The sequence below is a fragment of the Schistocerca serialis genome, chromosome 11, assembly GCF_023864345.2.
Source record: "Schistocerca serialis cubense isolate TAMUIC-IGC-003099 chromosome 11, iqSchSeri2.2, whole genome shotgun sequence".
In the NCBI taxonomy this organism is placed as follows: Eukaryota; Metazoa; Arthropoda; class Insecta; order Orthoptera; family Acrididae; genus Schistocerca; species Schistocerca serialis.
The window spans coordinates 126,115,910-126,139,741 of NC_064648.1; the positions used below are offsets into that span (position 1 = coordinate 126,115,910).

The following is a 23,832-nucleotide window of genomic DNA, read 5'->3' on the forward strand; positions in this document are numbered from 1 at the left end:
AATTTCAAGAATCCGGCAAAACACCAAATTTACGACATCTCTGCGGCTGGAAAAAGATCCTGCAAGAACGGGACCAACGACGACTGAAGAGAATTATTCAACATGACAGAAGTGCAACCCTTCCACAAATTGCTGCAGATTTCAATTCTGGGCCATCAGTAAGGCCGGCCGGGGTGGCCGACCGGTTCTAGGCGCTACAGTCTGGAACCGCGCTACCGCTACGGTGGCAGGTTCCATGCCTCGGGCATGGATGTGTGTGATGTCCTTAGGTTAGTTAGGTTTAAGAAGTTCTATGTTCTAGGGGACTGATGACCTCAGAAGTTAAGTCCCATAGTGCTCAGAGCCATTTGAACCATTAGAGACATCAGTAAGTGTCAGTGTGTGAACCATTTAACAAAACTTCATTGACATGCGCTTTTGGAGGCTAAGGCCCACCCGTGTGCTCTCGATGATTCCACGACACAAAGCTTTACGCCTTGCCTGGGCCTGTCAGCACCGACATTGAACTGTTGATGACTGGAAACATGTTGCCTGCTCAGATGAGTCTAGTTTCAAATTGTAACGGGCGGATGGACGTGTACGGGTATGGGTAGAACCTCACGAATCCATGACCCTGCATGTCAGCAGGGGATTGTTCAAGCTGGCGGAGCCTCTGTAATGGTGTGGGGTGTGTCAGTTGTAGTGATGTTGGACTCCTGATACGTCTAGATACGACTCTGACAGGTGACACCTACACAAGCATCCTACCTGATCACCTGCAGCCGTTCATGACCACTGTGCATTCCGACGGTGTTGGACAATTGCAACAGGACAATGCGACACCCCACATGTCCAGAATTGCTACGGAGTGGCTCCGGGAACACTCTTCTGAATTTAAACACTTCCGCTGGCCACCAATCTCTCCAGACATGAAAAATTTTAGCATATACGGGATGCTTTGCAACGTGCTGTTCAAAAGAGATCTCCACCCCTTCATACTCTTACGGATGTATGGACAGCCCTGCAGGATTCATGGTGTCAGTTCCCTCTAGTACTACCTCGGACATTAGTCGAGTCCGTGCCACGTCGTGTTGCGGCACTGTGTGTTCGGGGGGGCCCTAAACGATATTAGGCAGTTGCACCAGTTTAAAAAAAAAAAAAAAGGCTCTGAGCACTATGGGACTTAACATCTGCGGTCATCAGTCCCCTATAACTTAGAACTATTGAAACCTAACTAACCTATGGACATCACACACATCCATGCCCGAGGCAGGATTCGAACCTGCGACCGTAGCTGTCGCGTGGTTCCAGACTGTAGCGCCTAGAACGTCTCGGCCACCCCGGCCGGCTTTACCAGTTTCTTTGGCTCTTCAGGTAATAATAGAGTATCTAATAGTTTACGTAGTAAAATATGTGGAAATTGGCATTTGCTCATACTTGTTCATAAATTAGTTCACAATCACATTCTCATATTCCTTTTCCACCGCAGACAGTAAGTACACCAGTTTCTGTTTGGAAAGCTCAGAAGCAAGGGACTTTTGTTCAGATTTCCTATATAAGGCTTCTTCTAATAGGACTGCCACTACAGGAATTGCGTCATCGTCACCATCACTGTTTTGGTTTTCGCTACTCTTGTTGATCTGGGTTCATTTTCGCAATGACGTCTTCCCAATTATCACCACTAGCGAAGCATTCAGATTCTTCGTTTACTGTAGAAATGTCCCGTTCAATATTGGCAGCACTACAGAGGAGACTCAGGATGTTTATTGATTCATTGCCACTTTCTTCTTCTCCAGCGTCCACATTTTGTGAAGACTGAAAACAGAATAAATGAAGCATTCTCTATTTGTTTTTCACTTCATTCCATACCCGTTTAATCCAGCTGATATCATCACTTACGGTCATACACGGATGGGCATTGTCTATCTTCGCATCTAGGGAACGCAGAAGCTCCTTTCGGTAGTTTAAGTTAAAAGACCGGATCACTTCTTGGTCAAGATGCTGAACGCACGATATTGTGTTGGCAAGAAAAAAAATTTACTTCTATCTTTGATAACTTTTTTCGCTGCAATGACGTGGTGCGTTATCTGCGAAAAGTTGGATTTTACTACTCTAAATGCTCATTTTTTAATTTTAAGTTATTCAGCCAAGAACGCAAAATGTCACACGTCATCCATGCGTTTTTATTTACATACCAGGAGACACCAAGCATTGTTTTTGTAGCACAGTGGACGATTTGCTGTATGTATCACTATTCGTTCTCTTTCACCGCAGAGGTTAGTATAAAGACCCATCGTTAGTCTTTGTCTCGACATTTTGCCGCCTTTGCACTTGTCACACATCACAATTAGTGTTTTGCCTGGAATAGCTTTAAAAAATAGGCCAGTTTCATCCATGTTGTAAATATCACTATGACAATAGCCTCTTGTAACTACACTAAGTCTCGACTTCCAGTCGGATACAAAATCTTGATTAACTTCTGCTCGCTTTACAGTATGCTCGGAAAACAATACGGAGTCGAACACGAAATTTGCCCAACCAGCCGTCACTTATATTGAAATTAGGAATTCCAAGATCAGAAGCAAATTTACGAGCTTTTTCTTATAGCACTGGTCTATTAATAGGCAATCCTTTGGCACGTGCACTAGTAAAACACTCTAAAAGAGCATTACGTAGTAACGTCCTCAGATAGCTGCCACTGTCTTTTCTTTGAATTTTTGGTTTCGACTTCTTCCTATTTTTCTGCCGCGATTTGCAATTGTATTCTGTATTTGATTTTTTCCACAATTAAACTCACTCAATAACTGGCTGTGAGGTTTTCCTTCTTCACTCTCTCTAATAAAAGAATTCGCTGTTATAGTAAGAGAACAGAAAGTTCGCAGAAGAGGTTCTGTGAAGTTTGGAAGGTAGGACACGAGGTACTGGCAGAATTGAAGCTGTGAGGACGAGTCGTGAGTCGTGCTTGTGTAGCTCAGTTGGTGCTGGCACGGTAGCTCAGCGTGTTCGGTCGGAGCGTTAGCTTCCCTCTGTAATAAAAAAACTGAGTTAATGATCAACGACGAACTTAAACAAGCATCATGGGACGTCCGCCCCGAACAAATACAACGGCCGGCACGGTAGCTCAGCGTGTTCGGTGAGAGAGCTGGTTGGCCTCTGTAATAAAAAAACTTGAGTGGAAGGATCAACAAAAGAACTTTAACGGATGTCATGTGACGTCCGCAACGACCAACCGCAACTATCAACAACGAAAAAAAAAGTTCAAATCTCCCCAAAACCATTTTGCCGGCACGGTAGCTCAGCGTGTTCTGTCAGATGGTTAGCTGCTGCCCTCTGTAATAAAAAAAAAAAAAAAAAAAAAAAAAAAAAAAAAAAAAAAAAATAAAAACGTGACTTAACCGATCAACGACGAACTTAAACGGGTGTCTTACGACGTCAGCCCCGAGCAGATGCAACGAACAAAAGCGAAAAAAGAAAAATATCCATACAATTTTCGTCGTATTTCTGTGTGGAATTTCGTGCGTGGTGGGGCATCACGTGACCATGGCAGCCCTGTGGCATGTTGTTGAGGGGAGGGGACGTATAGAGTTGTACTTACAAGGGAACCTCCCCATCGCGCCCCCCTCAGATTTAGTTATAAGTTGGCACAGTGGATAGGCCTTGAAAAACTGAACACAGATCGATCGAGAAGACAGGAAGAAGTCGTGTGGAACTTTGAAAAAATAAGCAAAATATACAAACTGAGTAGTCCATGCGCAAGATAATTAACATCAAGTACGCTGTGAGCTCAGGAGCGCCGTGGTCCCGTGGTTAGCGTGAGCAACTGGGGAACAAGAGGTCCCTGGTTCAAATCTTCTCTCAATTGAAAAGTTTAATTTTTTATTTTCAGTTTATGTGACAAACTCTTTATGTTTTCATCACTTTTTTGGGAGTGATTATCACATCAGCAAGAAAACCTAAATCGGGCAAGGTAGAAGAATCTTTTTACCCATTCGCCAAGTGTGCAAGTCAGGTGGGTCGGCAACATATTCGTGTCATTTGACGCACATGCCGTCACCAGTGTCGTATAGAATATATCAGACGTGTTTTCCTGTGGAGGAATCGGTTGACCTATGACCTTGCGATCAAATGTTTTCGGTTCCCATTGGAGAGGCACGGCCTTTTGTATACTAATCGCACGGTTTTGCGGTGCGGTCGCAAAACACAGACACTAAACTTATAACAGTGAAAAGAGACGTTAATGAACGAACGGACAGATCATAACTTTGCGAAAATAAAGAAAGTAAACTTTTCACCCGGGGGAAGACTTGAACCAAGGCCCTCTCGTCCCGCAGCTGCTCACGCTATCCACGGGACCTCAGCACTCCTGAGCTCAAATCATCCTTGATGTTGCCTATCTTGCACATGGACTACTCAGTTTGTATATTTTGCTTATTTTTTTCATAGTTCCACACAACTTCTTCCTGTTTTCTCGAGTGATCTGTGTTCAGTTTTACAAGGCCTATCCACTGTGGCAACTTATAACTAAATCTGAGGGGGGTGTGATGGGGAGGTTCCCTTGTTAGAACAATCGTTGTATCACATCCCACCCAGATGAAGGAAGCAGTTCTTGGCATAATATCATTTCAAAACTAGACTCTACAGCTCAAAGTACCATAACATTTTGCTATGGGGTGACTTTGAGAGATTTTTGTTTTGTTTTAATCGTACTCTCAAATATTCTTATGTAGCATTTCCAACCAGGTTTACGTCTACACAGCGCTGCAAAAAGCTAGTAGTATGGAATACAAATTTCTTGCAAAAAAAAGAAAAAAAAGAAAGGAAGCAGCTTCTTGTGCAGCTTACACCAGAATAAAAGACAATAAATTTCATGACTATTTCAAAATGTGTAAAAAATTAACAAGGTTGTCTGTGAGGCAAAGAAACTGTACAACTGACAGTTTATATTCTACTCTAGGAATAAATATAAAGCCATGTGGGGAGTTAAAACGAAAAAAACACGGTTGCTGCCAGTCTACAATTTAGCATAGAATGGCATTCTATAAATTTAAGATGTAAACACAAATTAAGAAATACCTTCAGGCCTAGAAAAAGTACTGACAAGTGCCTCGTGATCGAATAACACTGTTTCACAGAAGGCAAAATGTCTGTGAAATCTTATGGGACTTAACTGCTAAGGTTATCAATCCCTAAGCTTACACACTACTTAACCTAAATTATCCTAAGGACAAACACACACACCCATGCCCGAGGGAGGACTCGAACCCCCGCCGGGACCAGCCGCACAGTCCATGACTGCAGCGCCTTAGACCGCTCGGCTAACACGGAAGGCAGATTTGTAAAATTCTGCTTCAGATGTCAATATATTTGAAATAATATATTTAGTTCAAAACTACTGACCAAATGTATCTACTCAGTCAGCTTCAGGTCAATGTTTACGTATGTTCGTACCTACACTACTGGCCATTGAAATTGCTACACCAAGAAGTAATGCAGATGATAAACGGGTATTCATTGGACAAATATATTATACTAGAACTGACATGTGACTACATTTTCACGCAATTTCGGTGCATAGATCCTGAGAAATCAGTACCCAGAACAAACACGTCTGGCCGTAATAACGGCTTCGATACGCCTGGGCATTGAGTCAAACAGAGCTCGGATGGCGTGTACAGGTACAGCTGCCCGTGCAGCTTCAACACGATACCACAGTTCATCAAGAGTAGTGACTGGCGTATTGTGACGAGCCAGTAGCTCGGCCACCATTGACCAGACGTTTTCAATTGGTGAGAGATCTGGAGAATGTGCTGGCTAGGGCAGCAGTCGAACATTTACTGTATCGAGAAAGGCCCGTACAGGACCTGCAACATGCGATCGTGCATTATCCTGCTGAAATGTAGGGTTTCGCAGGGATCGAATGAAGGGTAGAGCCACGGGTCATAACACATCTGAAATGTAACGTCCACTGTTCAAAGTGCCATCAATGTGAACAAGAGGTGACCGAGACGTATAAGCAATGGCACCCCATACCATCACGCCAGGTGATACGCCAGTATGGCGATGACGAATACACGCTGCCAATGTGCGTTCACCGCGATGTCGCCAAACACGGATGCGACCATCATGACAGTGTAAACAGAACCTGGATTCATCCGAAAAAATGACGTTTATCCATTTGTGCACTCAGGGTCGTCGTCGAGTACACCATCGCAGGGGCTACTGTCTGTGATGCAGTGTCAAGGCTAACCGCAGCCACGGTCTCCGAGCTGATAGTCCGTGCTGCTGCAAATGTCGTCGAACTGTTCGTGCAGACAGTTGTTTTGCATACGTCCGCATCTGTTGACTCAGGGATCGAGACGTGGCTGCACGATCCGTTACAGCCGTGCGGATGAGGTGCCTGTCATCTCGACTGCTAGTGATACGAGGCCGTTGGGATCCATCACGGCGTTCCGTTTGACCCTTCTGAACCCACCGATTCCATATTCTCCTAACAGTCATTGGATCTCGACCAACACGAGCAGCAATGTCGCGATACGAGAAACCGCAATCGCGATAGGCTGCAATCCGACTTCATCAAAGTCGGAAACGTGACGGTACGCATTTCTCCTTAGACGAGGCATCACAACAACGTTTCACCAGGCAACGCCGGTCAACTGCTGTTCGTGTACGAGAAATCGGTTGGAAACTTTCCTCATGTCAGCACGTTGTAGGTGTCGCCACCGGCGCCGACCTTGTGTGAATGCTCTGAAAAGTTAATCATTTGCATATCACAGCATCTTCTTCCTGTGGGTTAAATTTCGCGTCTGTAGCACGTCATCTTCGTGGTGTAGCAATTTTAATGGCCAGTAGTGTATATAGCATTGAGAGATCTTACTGTGTCATAAAAGAAGCCGGCACAGTAGTTCAGCGTAAAAAAACTGAGTGAAGGAATCAACGATCAACTTGAACGGATGACTTGTGACGTCCGCCCAGACCAAACACAACGAAAAATACCAAATGGATTGGTTCAAATGGCTCTGAGCACTATGGGACTTTACATCTATGGTCATCAGTCCCCTAGAACTTAGAACCACTTAAACCTAACGAACCTAAGGACATCACACAACACCCAGTCATCACGAGGCAGAGAAAATCCCTGACCCCGCCGGGAATCTAACTCGGGCGCGGGAAGCGAGAACGCTACCGCACGACCACGAGCTGCGGACAAAATACCGAAGAAAATGGAAAAAAAAGTTGGTAGAGCACTTGCCCACGAAAGGCAAAGGTCCCGAGTTCGAGTCTCGGTCCGGCACACAGTTTTAACCTGTCAGGAAGTTTCATATCGCAGAGTGAAAATCTCAGTCTGGAAGTTTTCTTTTATTTGGAGTAGCAATGACTATTCACTACAAAGGGAAAATCAGAACTTTATATGTAAATGAAGGGGAAGGGGGAGGGGGAGAAAGGAAAGGAAGAATTATAGATGCCAGCTGCATCGGGACTTTTACGCGGAATCAGCAGTGACAAGTGAAAATGTGTGCCAGCCTGAGAGTCGAACCCGGGATTTCTGGTTTACTGTGCGATTGCGTTAACAACTGCGCCACCCAGACACTGCTTCACACCACTGCGCAGACTATCTCAGTACGCCTCTGGGCTGACCCACACTCACACCTAGCGCCACCTACCCTTAAGTCGTCGGCACACGCACCGTGCTGTCGAACGTTAACGTTGAGCGTGCCTAGTTCAACGTGCTGCTGAACGCTCGGGAACGATGCGACTTGTGCATACGCTACGTTGGTTCCAAGGTGGTATACGCGATCGCAACGCACTCACGCGGCAGTTGAGGGATGTTTCTAGTTCGTAAATCACACTGTTTACTCAAAGGGCGCGCGTAAAATTCCCACGTTAACTCTATTAAAACGCACATTTCCTCCATCGTCCACGAACAGGAAAGTACCTAGTCCAATCAGTAAGCACACAGGCTTATAAAAGTTCCATTACAAACAGTGCGTTACAAATTTGGAATACTTCTCCGCATAAGAGAAACATTATTTCATCATTCCCACATTTTAGTAAATCCCCAAGGTAAGACTTACTTGATCATTGTTCCCACCCAGTAGCAGAATCTTTGCAACATGTGAATTGAGAAGCGTTAAAAAAAAAGGAGCAAAATATCTTTATACAAGTAGCGCAAGCTATCCTGCAGATAAAGCCAATCGAACAAAGTCACTTCTCAAAAAAGGTGAACTTATATTTACATAACATCAAATATTATAGTATATACTTATATTAAACTAATGATAAAATATCAGAGCCTAATAAAAACGCGAATGTTAGGAACAAAAATTTAGCAGAGTGAAGACCGAACCACCGCCCAACAATGAACTCAACAGAGAACAGAGGACGCTACTCATTACGCTAAACCAACAAGACACCCCTCGTATCAGATCATATTATGTTACACCTTGCGGAAAACCTTAATCGTAGATACGTTCACTCACTCACTTACTGGTCATAACGGACTCGAGAGTCCATTACCACAGCAACGTATTTTCGCCACCTGTCCCTGCCTTAGGCTATTTCCTTCCATTCCCCTTCAATACCTAGGCTCCTAAAATCAGCCTTCACATTGTCCTCCCATCTACGCCTCGGTCTCTCCACAGGACGTTTCCTTCTAGGTGCCCTACCAGTACTCTGCGCGCTGCCCTGCCCTCATCCATTCGAGCTACGTGACCCGCCCGTCGCAGCCTACGTGATTTAATAATACTGATTATGTCAGGGCTTGAATATAGTTCGTGAACCTCATCGTTATGCAGTTTTAGCCATTCTCCACTAATTACATCCCAATTTTCTCCGAAAATTTTCCTCAAAATTTTGTTTTCAAATACTCTAAACGGCTTTTCATTTTGCACAGTGAGAGACCAAGTCTCACACCCATACAGCAAAACTGGTACAATAATAGTTTTGTATATTCTAATCTTTAAATTCCTAGACAATATCCGTGATGAAAGTAATCTATTCAGTGAGAAGTAGCACGCATTTCCCGCCCGTAATCTCTTCGTAGATGTGTTACTAATTGAATGTTCAAAGTGCCGTCAATGCGAACAAGAGGTGACCGAGACGTGTAGCCGATGGCGCCCCATACCATCACGCCGGGTGATACGCCAGTATGGCGATGACGAATACACGCTTCCAATGTGCGTTCACCGCGATGTCGCCAAACACGGATGCGACCATCGTGATGCTGTAAACAGAACCTGGATTCATCCGAGAAAATGACGTTTTGCCATTCGTGCACCCAGGTTCGTCGTCGAGTACACCACCGCAGGCACTTCTGTCTGTGATGCAGCGTCAATGGCAACCACAGCCGTGGTCTCCGAGCTGATAGTCCGTGCTGCTGCAAACGTCGTCGAACTGTTCGTGCAGATGGTTGTCGTCTTGCAAACGTCCCCATATGTTGACTGAGGGATCGAGAAGTAGCTGCACGATCCGTTACAGCCGTGCGGATAAGATGCCTGTCATCTCGACTGCTAATGATACGAGGCCGTCGGGATCCAGCACGGCGTTCCGTATTACCCTCCTGAACCCACCGATTCCATATTCTGCCGACAGTCATTGGATCTCGACCAACGCGAGCAGCAATGTCGCGATACGATAAACCGCAATCGCGATAGGCTATAATCCGACCTTTATCAAAGTCGGAAACTTGATGGTACGCATTTCTCCTCCTTACACGAGGGATCACAACGACGTTTCACCAGGTGACGCCGGTCAACTGCTGTTCGTGTATGAGAAATCGGTTGGAAACTTTCCTCATGTCAGCACGTTGTAGGTGTCGCCACCGGCGCCAACCTTGTGTGAATGCTCTGAAAAGCTAATCATTTGCATATCTCAGGATCTTCTTCCTGTCGGTTAAATTTCGGGTCTGTAGCACGTCATCTTCGTGGTGTAGCAATTTTAATGGCCAGTAGTGTATATATCGGATATAAACAAAGACATAGATGAATAAATATATTTATAAGCATGCTGCTACCATTTTTGCCTGTAATTCATACCAATTTAGGTTTACGCTAATAGCTTTCTAAAGACACGGCGATCGACAAAATCGGGTGAAGCGTTTATATTTTGGAAATTCGTTGCTGGGTGTTACTTGTATAATTTACCGCCAGATGCTAAACTTTAAACTAATAAAGATATTGAAAATCTGATTACACCAGCAGAATCGTCGTGCAGATAATAGTAATGTACATGTTTCTTTTTGAGGTATCATGATTGGTCTGGCTACTATTAATTTCTATACGAACTGTGAAACACTGGACTCGCATTCGGAAGGACGACGGTTCAATCCCGCGTCCGGCCATCATGATTTAGGTTTTCCGTGATTTCCCTAAATCGCTCCAGGCAAATGCCGGGATGGTTCCTTTGCACGGCCGTCTTCCTTCTCCATCCTTCCCTAACCCTATGAGACCGATAACCTCGCTGTTTGGTGTCTTCCCCCAAACAACCAACCAACCGAACTGTGAAATGTGTGCCCTTAAGGTTTCACGAAGTCCGCCATCTTTGGCACTCCCGGCATGTCTCCTTCATCGACATAGCGTCCCCATGGAATTCCCAGCCGCGCGGCTGGACCGCTCTTGCTTCGGCCAGCCTCTGCCACCACGTGGTCGGCATGCCGAGGAGCTACTGCTTCCTCCGAACTTACAATACGAGGGTCACTCCAAAAGAAATACACACTATTTTTAAAAAAATCCATCTTTCATTCTACATGTTTGAACGTTTTACAGTGTGTAGATACATCCTTTAGGAACTGTATTTTCATTTCTCCACACAATTTCCATCCCTCTCATGTGCCTTACGCCATCTTGGAACCAGCGCCTGTATACCCGCACGGTAAAATTCTGGACCGACCTGTTGGAGCCACTGTTTGGCAGCGTGCACAAGGGAGTCATCATCTTCAAACCTTGTTCCACGAAGAGAGAATTTCAGTTTCCCAAAGAGATGATAGTCACATGGAGCCAGGTCAGGACTGTAAGGCGGGTGTTTCAGTGTCGTCCGTCCGAGTTTTGTGATCGCTTCCACGGTTTTTTGACAGACATGTGGCCGTGCATTGTCGTGCAACAGCAAAACATCCTGCTTTTGCCGATGTGGTCGAACGCGACTCAGTCGAGCTTGAAGTTTCTTCAGTGTTGTCACATAGGCATCAGAATTTATGGTGGTTCCACTTGGCAAGATGTCCACAAGCACGAGTCGAAACACACCATAGTCATAACTTTTCCAGCAGAAGGTGTGTTTTTGAATTTTTTTTCTTGGGTGAATTTGCATGATGCCACTCCATTGATTGCCTCTTCGTCTCTGGTGAAAAATGATGGAGCCACGTTTCAACACTTGTCACAATTCTTCCAAGAAATTCATCTCCACTATTCTTGCACTGTTCCACAAGTTCGCTGCATACCGTTTTTCTTGTTTCTTTGTGAGCCACTGTCAACATCCTGGGAACCCACATGCCACAAACCTTTTTTAACGCCAACACTTTCAGTATTCTGCAAACACTTCCTTCCCCTATCTCAACGTAGCGTGACAATTCGTTCACTGTGATGCGTCTGTCAGCAGTCACCAATTCGTTAACTCTCTGCACATTGTCTGGAGTGTGTGCAGTACGAGGCCTGCCACTGCGAAGACAGTCCTCAATATTGCCGTGCCCGCTTTCGTCGCGTAACCTGCTTGTGCACCGACTAACTGTACTGTGATCGACAGCAGCATCTCCATACACCTTTTTCAACCTCTTGTGGATGTCTCCCACTGTCTCGTTTTCACAGTACAGGAATTCTATGACAGCGCGTTGCTTCTGACGAACGTCAAGTGTAGCAGCCATCTTGAAGACATGCTGTGACGGCGCCACTCACGGGAACAGGTCGAACTAAGTTTGTAAACGAGCGGGAAGGATGTAACTACACACTGTAAAATTTTCACACATGCAGAATGAAAACTGTATTTTTACAGAAATAGTGTGCATTTCTTTTGGAGTGACCATCGTATTTTCAGGGCGCGACGACTCGCCCGTTACCTCACAACCTGTTCAGCCAAATACCTTACTACAACACACTTCTAACTCAAATTGAACGACAATATCGATATCTCAATAGAGCGTGTCAAAGAGTATATACATTGTTCTGGCGGACTCTGTATTTGAACAAGTTATCTGTTACACGGATTGATCACCGTGGTCTCATTTCATCAACATGCTGCCTGTGATTCGTGAATAGCTGGCCACACGATTGGATTTCCGTGGTGGGTCGAAACCGCAGGCCGTTTTTGCGGGTATCTGTAACAGATGTTGCCTGCCGATCTGAAGCCATTCAGTTCCTACTGCCCGTCGAATCTACACTCCTGGAAATTGAAATAAGAACACCGTGAATTCATTGTCCCAGGAAGGGGAAACTTTATTGACACATTCCTGGGGTCAGATACATCACATGATCACACTGACAGAACCACAGGCACATAGACACAGGCAACAGAGCATGCACAATGTCGGCACTAGTACAGTGTATATCCACCTTTCGCAGCAATGCAGGCTGCTGTTCTCCCATGGAGACGATCGTAGAGATGCTGGATGTAGTCCTGTGGAACGGCTTGCCATGCCATTTCCACCTGGCGCCTCAGTTGGACCAGCGTTCGTGCTGGACGTGCAGACCGCGTGAGACGACGCTTCATCCAGTCCCAAACATGCTCAATGGGGGACAGATCCGGAGATCTTGCTGGCCAGGGTAGTTGACTTAACACCTTCTAGAGCACGTTGGGTGGCACGGGATACATGCGGACGTGCATTGTCCTGTTGGAACAGCAAGTTCCCTTGCCGGTCTAGGAATGATAGAACGATGGGTTCGATGACGGTTTGGATGTACCGTGCACTATTCAGTGTCCCCTCGACGATCACCAGTGGAGTACGGCCAGTGTAGGAGATCGCTCCCCACACCATGATGCCGGGTGTTGGCCCTGTGTGCCTCGGTCGTATGCAGTCCTGATTGTGGCGCTCACCTGCACGGCGCCGAACACGCATACGACCATCATTGGCACCAAGGCAGAAGCGACTCTCATCGCTGAAGACGACACGTCTCCATTCGTCCTTCCATTCACGCCTGTCGCGACACCACTGGAGGCGGGCTGCACGATGTTGGGGCGTGAGCGGAAGACGGCCTAACGGTGTGCGGGACCGTAGCCCAGCTTCATGGAGACGGTTGCGAATGGTCCTCGCCGATACCCCAGGAGCAACAGTGTCCCTAATTTGCTGGGAAGTGGCGGTGCGGTCCCCTACGGCACTGCGTAGGATCCTACGGTCTTGGCGAGCATCCGTGCGTCGCTGCGGTCCGGTCCCAGGTCGACGGGCACGTGCACCTTCCGCCGACCACTGGCGACAACATCGATGTACTGTGGAGACCTCACGCCCCACGTGTTGAGCAATTCGGCGGTACGTCCACCCGGCCTCCCGCATGCCCACTATACGCCCTCGCTCAAAGTCCGTCAACTGCACATACGGTTCACGTCCACGCTGTCGCGGCATGCTACCAGTGTTAAAGACTGCGATGGAGCTCCGTATGCCACGGCAAATTGGCTGACACCGACGGCGGCGGTGCACAAATGCTGCGCAGCTAGCGCCATTTGACGGCCAACACCGCGGTTCCTGGTGTGTCCGCTGTGCCGTGCGTGTGATCATTGCTTGTACAGCCCTCTCGCAGTGTCCGGAGCAAGTATGGCGGGTCTGACACACCGGTGTCAATGTGTTCTTTTTTCCATTTCCAGGAGTGTAGTTTCAGCGATCTGCCCGCAGGCCGGGTCCGTTTGTGTGTGGCTTAATGCGGCGGATTTTCATTATTTATCTGTGGACCCAGGACTGTGGTGCTCCTCAGCTCGCCAAAGACCATGGGTGATTAATTTCGAGAACTGCGACTGTCTCATCGCAAATACACTCATGCTCATAAATTAAGGATAATTGCAGAATGCGGTGTCACACAACGTGGCACTACACAAAACTGGCGCTAATAGCATGGGCACATAGGGAACACACACGACACAGATCTGTAAGTCCACAGTCTTGGTGATAAGTTGAGAAAATCGTCCCGAAACACGTCTGCTACAAAACGCCACTGTTCCCTGCGCATGTTCCCCGACATCAGTATGGGATATGATCACCATGCACACGTACACAGGCTGCACAACGGGTTGGCATACTCTGGATCAAGTGGTCGAGCAGCTGCCGGGGGTATAGCCTCCCATTCTTGCACTAGTGCCTGTCGGAGCTCCTGAAGTGTCCTAGGGATGTGAAGACGTGCAGCGATACATCGACCGAGAGCATCCCAGATGTGCTCGATGGGGTTTAGGTCTGGAGAACAGGCAGGCCACTCCATTTGCCTGATATCTTCTGCTTCAAGGTACTCCTCCACGATGGCAGCTCGATGGGGCCGTGCGTTATCATCCATCAGGAGGAAGATGGGACCCACTGCACCCCTGAAAAGGCGGACATACTGGTGCAAAATGATGTCCCGATACACCTCACCTGTTACAGTTCCTCTGTCAAAGACGTGCAGAGGTGGACGTGCAGCAATCATATCCCACCCCACACCATCAAACCACGACCTCCATACAGGTCCCTTTCGAGGACATTAAGGGGTTCGTATCTGGTTCCTGGTTCATGCCAGATGAAAACCCGGCAAGAATCACTGTTCAGACTATACCTGGACCCGTCCGTGAACATAACCTGGGACCACTGTTCCTATGACCATGTACTGTTTTCTTGACACCAGGCTTTATGGGCTCTCCTGTGGCCAGGGGTCAGTGGAATGCACCTTGCACGTCTCCGGGTGCATAAACTGTGTCTGTTCAGTCGTCTGTAGACTGTGTGTCTTGAGACAACTGTTCCAGTGGCTGCAGTAAGGTCCCGAGCGAGACTACCTGCAGTACTCCGTGGCCGTCTGCGGGCGCTGATGGTGAGATATCGGTCTTCTTGTGGTGTTGTACACAGTGGACGTCCCGTACTGCAGCACCTGGACTCGTTTCCTGTCTGCTGGAATCGTTGTCATAATCTTGAGATCACACTTTGTGGCACACGGCCCATGCTACAACCTGCTGTGTTTGACCAGCCTCCAGTAGGCCTAGTATTCTACCCCTCATAACGTCATCAGTATGTGTTCTCTGAGCCATTTTCAGCACACAGTCGCCATTAGCACGTCTGAAAACGTCTGCACACTTACTCGCTGCACCGTACTCTGACATGCGCCAACACACCTCTGCGTATGTGGACTGCTGCCAGCGCCACCGTGCGACGACCGCAGGTCAAATGCACCGCTTGGTCATACACCGAGGTGATTGAAACCCGAAAACCGGCCACCAGAGCGTTGTTTCACCATGTATCAGCATTAGCCTTAATTTATGAGGATGAGTGTACATTGTACAGTGTGGCGTTTTATAAATATTTTATTTGTACTTGTACATTTTGGCAATTCAAAAGTAGTTTATATGTTAGAAAGTATGGACAATAAGAAGAAGACAATTGTGTCAGTCGCCGGCTGTTTGTACACTATATACTCATATATTTCTCGAAAGAAAAATCACACAATACCTGTAAAATAATAGATATAATGCAGTGGGTAATAAGCGACAATAAGGAAGATAGTAGAGCCAACATTTTATTGGCGGTCCGCTACAGTGTTGGTTTACACAATTCTTCCTCGCCATTTACACTTCTTTCAAGAGCCCTACTTGTTTCTGAGATTATTTCTGAAATCAAGGAAGATGTTTTAAATCTGTCTTGCGACTCCAAGGGAATGTGTATTTTTGTAATGAATGTGTTTCGTTTTATTGGAATAAAATAACATCACTGGTCTTCATGAAACACATATACCATTTTGCTTGCTTTCGCCATCTAAAAACAGTTCATTACACAATACGTTGATGTTACTACTTAATATTTATGCTTCATCAGGAAATGCCGTCTGCTTGAATTTTTTTTTTTTTTTTTTTAGATATTTCCTTGTTTGTACTATTGTTTCGCGTACCGTAGCTGCAAAGACAGATTGTCAATTACGTCTTAACTTACCCTTGAGATCTCAAAATTTGTCAGGGGAAAATGCTAAAATTTGTCTGGAAAACAGGGAAATATCAGGGAATTTCATTTGCGGAAACTTGTGGCAACCCTGAAGTTACAATAATGATTTTTTGCTCTCTGTATTTTGTCCTCGTTACCTTCAAAACTGCAAAGAACGTAAACAGTCAACGATGTCTAATCTACAAAAGCTGTGAACATAAAGCCTACCTTTCCTCAATCTATCTTCTAAGATGCGTCATAGGGTCAGTTGGGCCTTGCATTTTCCTGCACTTCCCCAGAATCCCAACTAATCTTCCCCGATGTCGATCTCCACTTGTTTTTCTATTATTCTGTAACTAATTTGTGTCAGTATTTTGCAACCCTGATATATGTAACTGGTGGTTCTGTAATATTCACACCTCACGGAACCTGCTTTCTTTAAAACTGGAATTACTGACTTCTTGAAGTATTTTGTATGCGTCACATATCCTGCGTACCAGCAGAAATATACAGTAAAAAAAAAGTCCTTTAGAAGATGTTTCCTTCTTTCCCGTACACAGTATGCCCAGTCTTTGTAATATCTGAGTCCATAACATTTATCATTTTTGTGAATGACACGTTCCACATCATAAAAGATGCACGGTGAACTTAATATGCAGGTTGTAAATGGTTTACTAACTATCTTCGTAAATAATTGTACGTTGGAGAATCTAGCAATGTCTTCAGGCCAGAGACTGGTTTGATGCAGCTCTCCATGCTCCTCTATCCTGTGCAAGCTTCTTCATCTCCCAGTACCTACTGCAACCTACATTCTTCTTAATGTGTTTAGTGTATTCATCTCTTGGTCTCCCTCTACGAATTTTACCCTCCACGCTGGCCTCTAGTACTGAATTCCTGATCCCTAGATGCCTCAGAATATGCCCTACCAACCGATCCCTTCTTCTAGTCAAGTTGTGCCACAAGTTTCTCTTCTATCCAATTCTATTCAATACCTCCTCATTAGTTATGTGATCTACCCATCTAATCTTCAGCATTCTTGTGTAGCACCACATTTCGAAAGCTTCTTTCTATTCACTTCTTGTCTAAACTACTTATCATCCACGTTTCACTTCCATACATGGCTACACTCCATACAAATACTTTCAGAAACGACTTCCTGACACTTCAATCTATACTCGATGTTAACAAATTTCTCTTCTTCAGAAACGCTTTCCTTCCCGTTGCCAGTCTACGTTTTATATCTCCTCTACTTCGACCATCACCAGTTATTTTGCTCCCCAAGTAGCAAAACTCATTTACTACTTTAAGTGTCTCATTGCTTAATCTAATTCCCGCAGCATTATCACAGCAAATTGTCATTTACTGAGAAATGATATGTGATCAGAAAGACTGAAACGAATCAATTACTCTTCTTTTTGAGCCTCGTCCGGAAAAACTGGATACTGATATTTTCTATCATATCACTTTGACTGGTTTGCTGTAGGAAACCGCTTATTTCATTCATGCGAATAATTCAGTGGACGAGTGGGTACTAACTTTGATTCTTGGTTCCTTTGGGCGGATATAGTAGAAAGGAAGGAATACCAGGATATGAAGTCCTGCGGACAACGACGTTATTAGAGATGGAACGCACGCTCCGAGTTGGAAAGGAAATAGAATATGACCTTGCAAAGGTATCACTCCAGCATTTGCGATAAGCGATTTAGTGAAATTACGGAAAACCCTGTACGCATAAATTGCTCAATGTCAGTGTCTACTGTTTCCATTTACCTGTCCTACTTCGCAAAACTGTTATAAATGACAAATCCCGATACACTAGCATGTAAGCAATTTCTTGCCGGCAATTTCCCTTTTCTTTGTAGGGTTCCATGCCTCAGTTCGAAAAAAAACGGACTCCTTATGCATCCGTGTGTCAGAGTATGCTGGTACAATAGCTCCATATTTAGCAGTTATGTACAACCGCTCGCTCACAGGAAGACCCGTACCTAAGGACTGGAAAATTGCTCAAGTCACACCAATACCCAAAAAGGGAAGTAATCCGCTAAATTACAGGCCCATATCACTAACGTCGATTTGCAGTAGGGTTTTGAAATATATACTGTATTCGAACATTATGAAGTACCGCGAAGAAAACGATTTATTCACGTGTAGTGTGCTCGGTTTCAGAAAATATCGTTCTTGTGTCTTTATACGCATGAAGTAATAAGTGCTATCGACAGGGGATGTCAAATTGATTTCATATTTTTAGATTTCCAGAAGGCTTTCGACACCGTTCCTCAAAAGCGTCTTCGAACCAAACTGCGTGCCTACAGAGTATCGCCTCAATTGTGCGACTGGATTCGTGATTTCCTGTCAGCAAGGCCACAGTTCGTAGTAAAAGACGGAAAGACATCGAGGAAAACAGAAGTAATGTCCGGCGTTCCCAAGGAAGTGTTATAGGGCCATTATTGTTCGTGATATATATTAACGACATAGGAGACAATCTGAGTAGCCCTCTTAGATTGTTTGCAGAGGATGCTGCCATTTAATGTCTTGTAAAGTCATGAGATGACTAAAACGAATTGCAAAACGATTTAGATATCTGCATGGTGCGAAAACCCTGAATAAAGAAAAGTGTGAAGTTATTCACAAGAGTACTAAAAGAAATCCGCTAAATTTCGATTACGCGATAATTCACACAAGTCTGAAGGCTGTAAATTCAGCTAAATACTTAGGGGTTACAATTACAAATAACCTAAATTGGAACGATCACATAGATAATGTTGTGGATAAAGCAAACCAAAGACCGCGATTCATTGTCAGAACACTTAGAAGGTGCAACAGATCTGCTAAAGAGACTGCTTACACCACGCTCGTCCGCCCTATTCTGGAGTACTGCTGTGCTGTGTGGGATCCGCATCAGGTGGGACTGACAGATGACATCGAAAAAGTACAAAGAAGGGCAGCTCGTTTTGTATAATCGTCAAATAGGGGAGATAGTGCCGCAGACATGATACATCTGCATCTACATCTACATCCATACTCCGCAAGCCACCTGACGGTGTGTGGCGGAGGGTAGTTTGAGTACCTCTGTCGGTTCTCCCTTCTATTCCAGTATCGTATTGTTCGTGGAAAGAAAGATTGCTGGTATGCCTCTGTGTGGGCTCTAATCTCTCTGATTTTATTCTCATGCTCTCTTCGCGAGATATACGTAGGAGGGAGCAATATACTGCTTGACTTCTCGGTGAAGGTATGTTCTCGAAACTTCAGCAAAAGCCCGTATCGAGCTACTGAGCGTCTCTCCTGCAGTCTTTCGCTGGAGTTTATCTATCATCTCCGTAACGCTTTCGCGATTACAAAATGATCCTGTAACGAAGCGCGCAGCTCTCCGTTGGATCTTCTCTATCTCTTCTATCAACCCTATCTGGTACGGATCCCACACTGGTGAGCAATATTCAAGCAATGGGCGAACAAGTGTACTGTAACCTACTTCTTTTGTTTTCGGATTGCATTTCCTACGTGAATTGGAGTGGCGATCATTAAAACAAAGGCGGTTTTCGTTGCGACGGGATCTTCTCACGAAATTTCAGTCACCAGGTTTCTCTTCCGATTGCAAAAAAAATGCTGTTGGCACCCACCTACATAGGGAGAAATGATCATCACGATAAAATAAAAGAAATCAGGACTCGCACAAAAAAAAATTTAAATGCTAGTTTTTCCCGTGCGCCATTCGAGAGTGGAACGGTAAAGAGACAGCTTGAAGGTGGTTCGTTGAACCCTCTGCCAGGCACTTTACTACGAATAGCAGAGTAATCACGTAGATGTAGATAGTTTGTCTCGGGAACGGGCTGACGTATCAAGTTCAAATTTATGTCACATATGAAGGTCTATGGTCCCTTGGAGTTGTAAATATTGTAAGTTTTAAGTCACTTCAGGCAAAACATACGGCCATTTCTGTCACATATGTTGACACTCGAAAACACACTCATCAAAACGTATAGGGTGTTTTCCGTGGACCTAGAATATAAAATTTGGTAAGAAGCAAGGTTTCACGGTAAAAGTAAAGGAAAACATCCGAAAAATGGTGATTTTTAACTATATAACACGAAAAAGTTTTTTTGTCATATTTATTCGTTGTCTGTCCGTCTGTTAAGATCCTTCTTCTCTGGAGCAGTTTCGTGTATCAAGTTCAAATTTTGTGTCACAAACTAAGATGTAAGAGCCCTTGCGCTGTAAAAATTGTAAGCTCCTAAGTCAACTCAGTTAAAAAGATACGGCCATTTATGACACATATTTGAATACTCGCAAACTGAAACATCATAGCCTGTAGGGTGCTTCCCGTTGGCCTACAACCATGAAATCCTGCAAGAAGTAGGGTTTCGAGTACAAGTAAAGTAAGAAGTCTGAAACTTTTTGAATATATCATATAAAAAATATCTTTCGCCATTTGATCATACACTGCATTCATCATCTGTCGAAAGCATGATAGGCGAACATTACTGAATGCAATCATAAAATGTAAGTTATAGTTACGTAAATAAAAATGCTTTATTATATCTTTTCTCTCTGTGTATATAAACTAAAATCCCTGCTCGCTTCTTTATTATGTCCGGGCTATTATGTGGAACTAATGTAGAGATTTTGTTACTGTCTTGGAATTCCTGGGACCAATATCTTGCCAGTATCGATAATGATAACAGGTAAAAATCATAGAGATTCACAATACCCAGATTAGACGAACACTGAATGTATAAATCCACAATTAAGTTTGCACCGAACCCTCCTTCTCGCATTTGGCCATTTTTTTCTTTTAATTGGCATTAGCATCGCTAAACGGATGTAAGTTCGCTCCTCTTTGAGCAGAATGTTGTAAGTCCAATTTCCACCATTTAACAGGAGACACTTGTGTCTTGTGCCTGAATGTTATATTTATACATGTTAACCCCAAATAATAAAACTCCTTAGTTAAAATATTGAAAACAGACTTATACCCGTTTGTACAAGCTAAGTTTCATAATTCCCCCTGAGAAAATAATAATATTTCTTTTCACCTTATTTACGTACTTCTTATCCAATGTCTCCAGAAGAAGAGCGAATTCTCCTCGATACTTCAATGGACAGTAGCTGCCATCACGAAAACAACAATGAATAATATGTGGCCACAAATGATTTAGCTATTTTGCGCCCTTTAAATTCAAAATCATCTTCCACACTGCTACTCGTGCTACTTATAACTGTCGTAATGCTGTGCAATGAAAAATATTGATAATACTTGAACGTGTGTAGCACTTTGTGCTTATAATATATTCTCATAAATAAGTTCTCGAAGCATAGCATTTTACTATAGCTTCTGAACTTTTAATACGCTCTGTGAAGACGGCAAAACAGTGGTGTTTGTAACTATTAAACCAGTATTATTTCCAGTAACAGTGTACATACCTTTCGGTTCCGTAACATAGAAGCATTTCCGTCATAAATGACGCGACTTCACTGCTGGTGGTGCAATTTAACATCGAATATGTCGCAAATTCTGCGGTGTTTTCGGTGGACACACTGTTAAAATTACCGCGCCAGTACCCGCATTCCCGCTCGTGGCAGCACCGTCCTGTATTTTTGAAGTTCAAACTTCAAGATGCGTCACGTGACCCACGCTAACCGCCATCTTTGTCTGCTGTATAAACAAGAGGCCGGGGAACCTTAACGATTTCGACAGTTTTGTGCTGGTTAACGTGTTTTTAAGTGTTTTTTAGTGCTTTAAAATGTCTGGGGAGAAAGCCGATATCAAGAAGGAGAACGCTACGGATGCCGCAAACAAGGTAATACTATAATATCGTTTCTATATGCATGAGAAGTTGTTATTCCACGCTGAGCCAACGTGATGCGTGAGAAAACGGAAGGTGAACCTAAGCGGTTGGAAATTACCCGTTGTAAGGCGCTTTAAATTATTAAACAGCAGTGAAATTATTGACAATTGGGCGTTTATGTTGCCGGAAATCGCATGAAAATTATTGGAACACGCAAGCATTGTATAGGGAATCTAATTTTAAAGATTGCTGTTTGCCCTTCAATGGCGGGATGGTGTTATAAACTTCGGCCATAGCGTCCATCTGGCGGGAAAGCGGCGAACTTCGTTATCGGCGGTAAATGAATGTAGATTAAATATCTGTTGCCCAGTTTATTAACGAGTAGGCATTGCAGTTATATAATTAAAACGGAATGTAAGAAGACTTTATTGTAGTTTGAAAATTTTATTTTACATGCGGTGTGGCGTATGTTAATAGGTAGAAGGGGACAAACATGTTCGCACCGGTAAGGTGTTTTGCAGTAGATTATTTCATATTCTTCAGGGCTTTGAATAAGTAAATATAAATTTGATGTTGAGATAATTACCGGCATGGTGTGCATAATATGGTTGAGATGGTAGAAAAAGTGGAAAATCACCTTGCCTGTTAGCACCTAACCTGTTATATGTATACTTTTTATGGTGTTGGCGGTTACATGAAAGTCCAGAACGCGTTTTGCAGCTTATGTAGCATTATACTTTGTATGTATTGATTGTTTCAAATGAAATCTGGTAAGAAGATCCCACTCATTATTCATTTGCAGAGAGGTAATCAACAGTGAGTAAAGAGACTGGGATTCAGAATATAGTTGCACACTTTTTTTTTTTTTTTTTTCTTTTTTTTTTCCTTGTCAGATCTGTAGCAAATTGATTTGCATACATTTTAAAGATTAAGATTCAGGTCTACATACCCTGTGATGTTCAAGGTAACTTTTATTGTGGTGGGTTATTTCATAAATCAGTATATAGTAATACGAAGAATATTGTGTGCAATGTTGCAGTTGTAGAGTGAGTGTGTGGAGATTTGTTTCACTTCCATGCCATGCCAAGTGATTCATATTTCTGTGCTCTGAACACTAGTTTTCTTGCCTTGTTTGGTAGTCCACACTGTGTGTGCCTTAGTGCTGTACCATGTTAAACATGTTAGTCTTTGATTCATTAAAACACAATTTAGATCGAAGTTTTCAGGCTGGCTGCCGCTGAAATGTTGTTCTGTGCAATCATTACCTACTTAAAATCAAAGGAAACATACAGCAGTTGATTATTTGAATGCCTTAACATGGTTATTATTGTGCATTATCTTCAAGCCTTTGAGCAGTTTAGTTACATACATTTGTTTTTACAGGAGGGAGAGGATGAAACGCCCCAGGGTGGGCGGCAAAGAAAAAGTGGCAGTAAGCGTGTCTCCACAATTACCCGATTAGCACAGGAAGGAGAAGCCCTTGTAAAGGTAATAGTCTGGAGCCGCTGTGTTTTTTTTTTTCCCTCCATGCAATTTTGCGAATAAGAGTTTGTTCTACAGTAATGGCAAATTTTATTGGTTCTGTGAATTTTGGGTTTTGTCTTTGTGTGAAGAAATGTATACATTTTCATTCTAGTCTCACGCTGCTGATAAAAATTAATGTTCAGGATTCCGCTATTGCATATGTTTGACAAACACTGAGAAGTCACAGAAACAAGAAATGTATAACTGCCTTGATACTTCAGAATTGTGATCAGTTTCATTGTAAAGGAACAGAACTACAGCAGGAAAGGACTGTTGATGGTTAAACCTTCCCATTACATAAAACAGTGTACTTTGATGATGCCATTTACTTCCCAGTTCTGTGTGTAGTGAGCTTCTGAAGTCTTGCTCTGTGTTGCATATTGCATCCAGCTACAGTTGACCTGTCTAGTAGTGTCCACCAGTACAGCTTTTTTTCCTTCTTCTTCTTCTCTTTTTTTTTTTTTTTTTTTTTTTTTTTTTTTTTTAGAA

At 44.1% G+C, this 23,832-nt stretch overlaps 1 protein-coding gene across 2 annotated transcripts in view; it reads left to right on the forward strand.

Annotated features, from left to right (window-relative positions):
• The window catches only part of LOC126426916 (skin secretory protein xP2-like), a 242,360-nt gene that overhangs the window by 180,424 nt on the left and 38,104 nt on the right, over window positions 1–23,832 (forward strand). Inside the window, exons 1-2 of one of the 2 annotated variants that reach the window (XM_050089021.1) lie at window positions 21,671–21,831; window positions 23,203–23,307. In XM_050089021.1, coding sequence (XP_049944978.1) covers window positions 21,775–21,831; window positions 23,203–23,307 — 162 coding nt within the window. In that variant the 5' untranslated portion in view covers window positions 21,671–21,774. Of the gene's footprint in view, window positions 1–21,670; window positions 21,832–23,202; window positions 23,308–23,832 lie in introns of those variants that run through there. The other variant, XM_050089020.1, reaches the window with a different exon arrangement.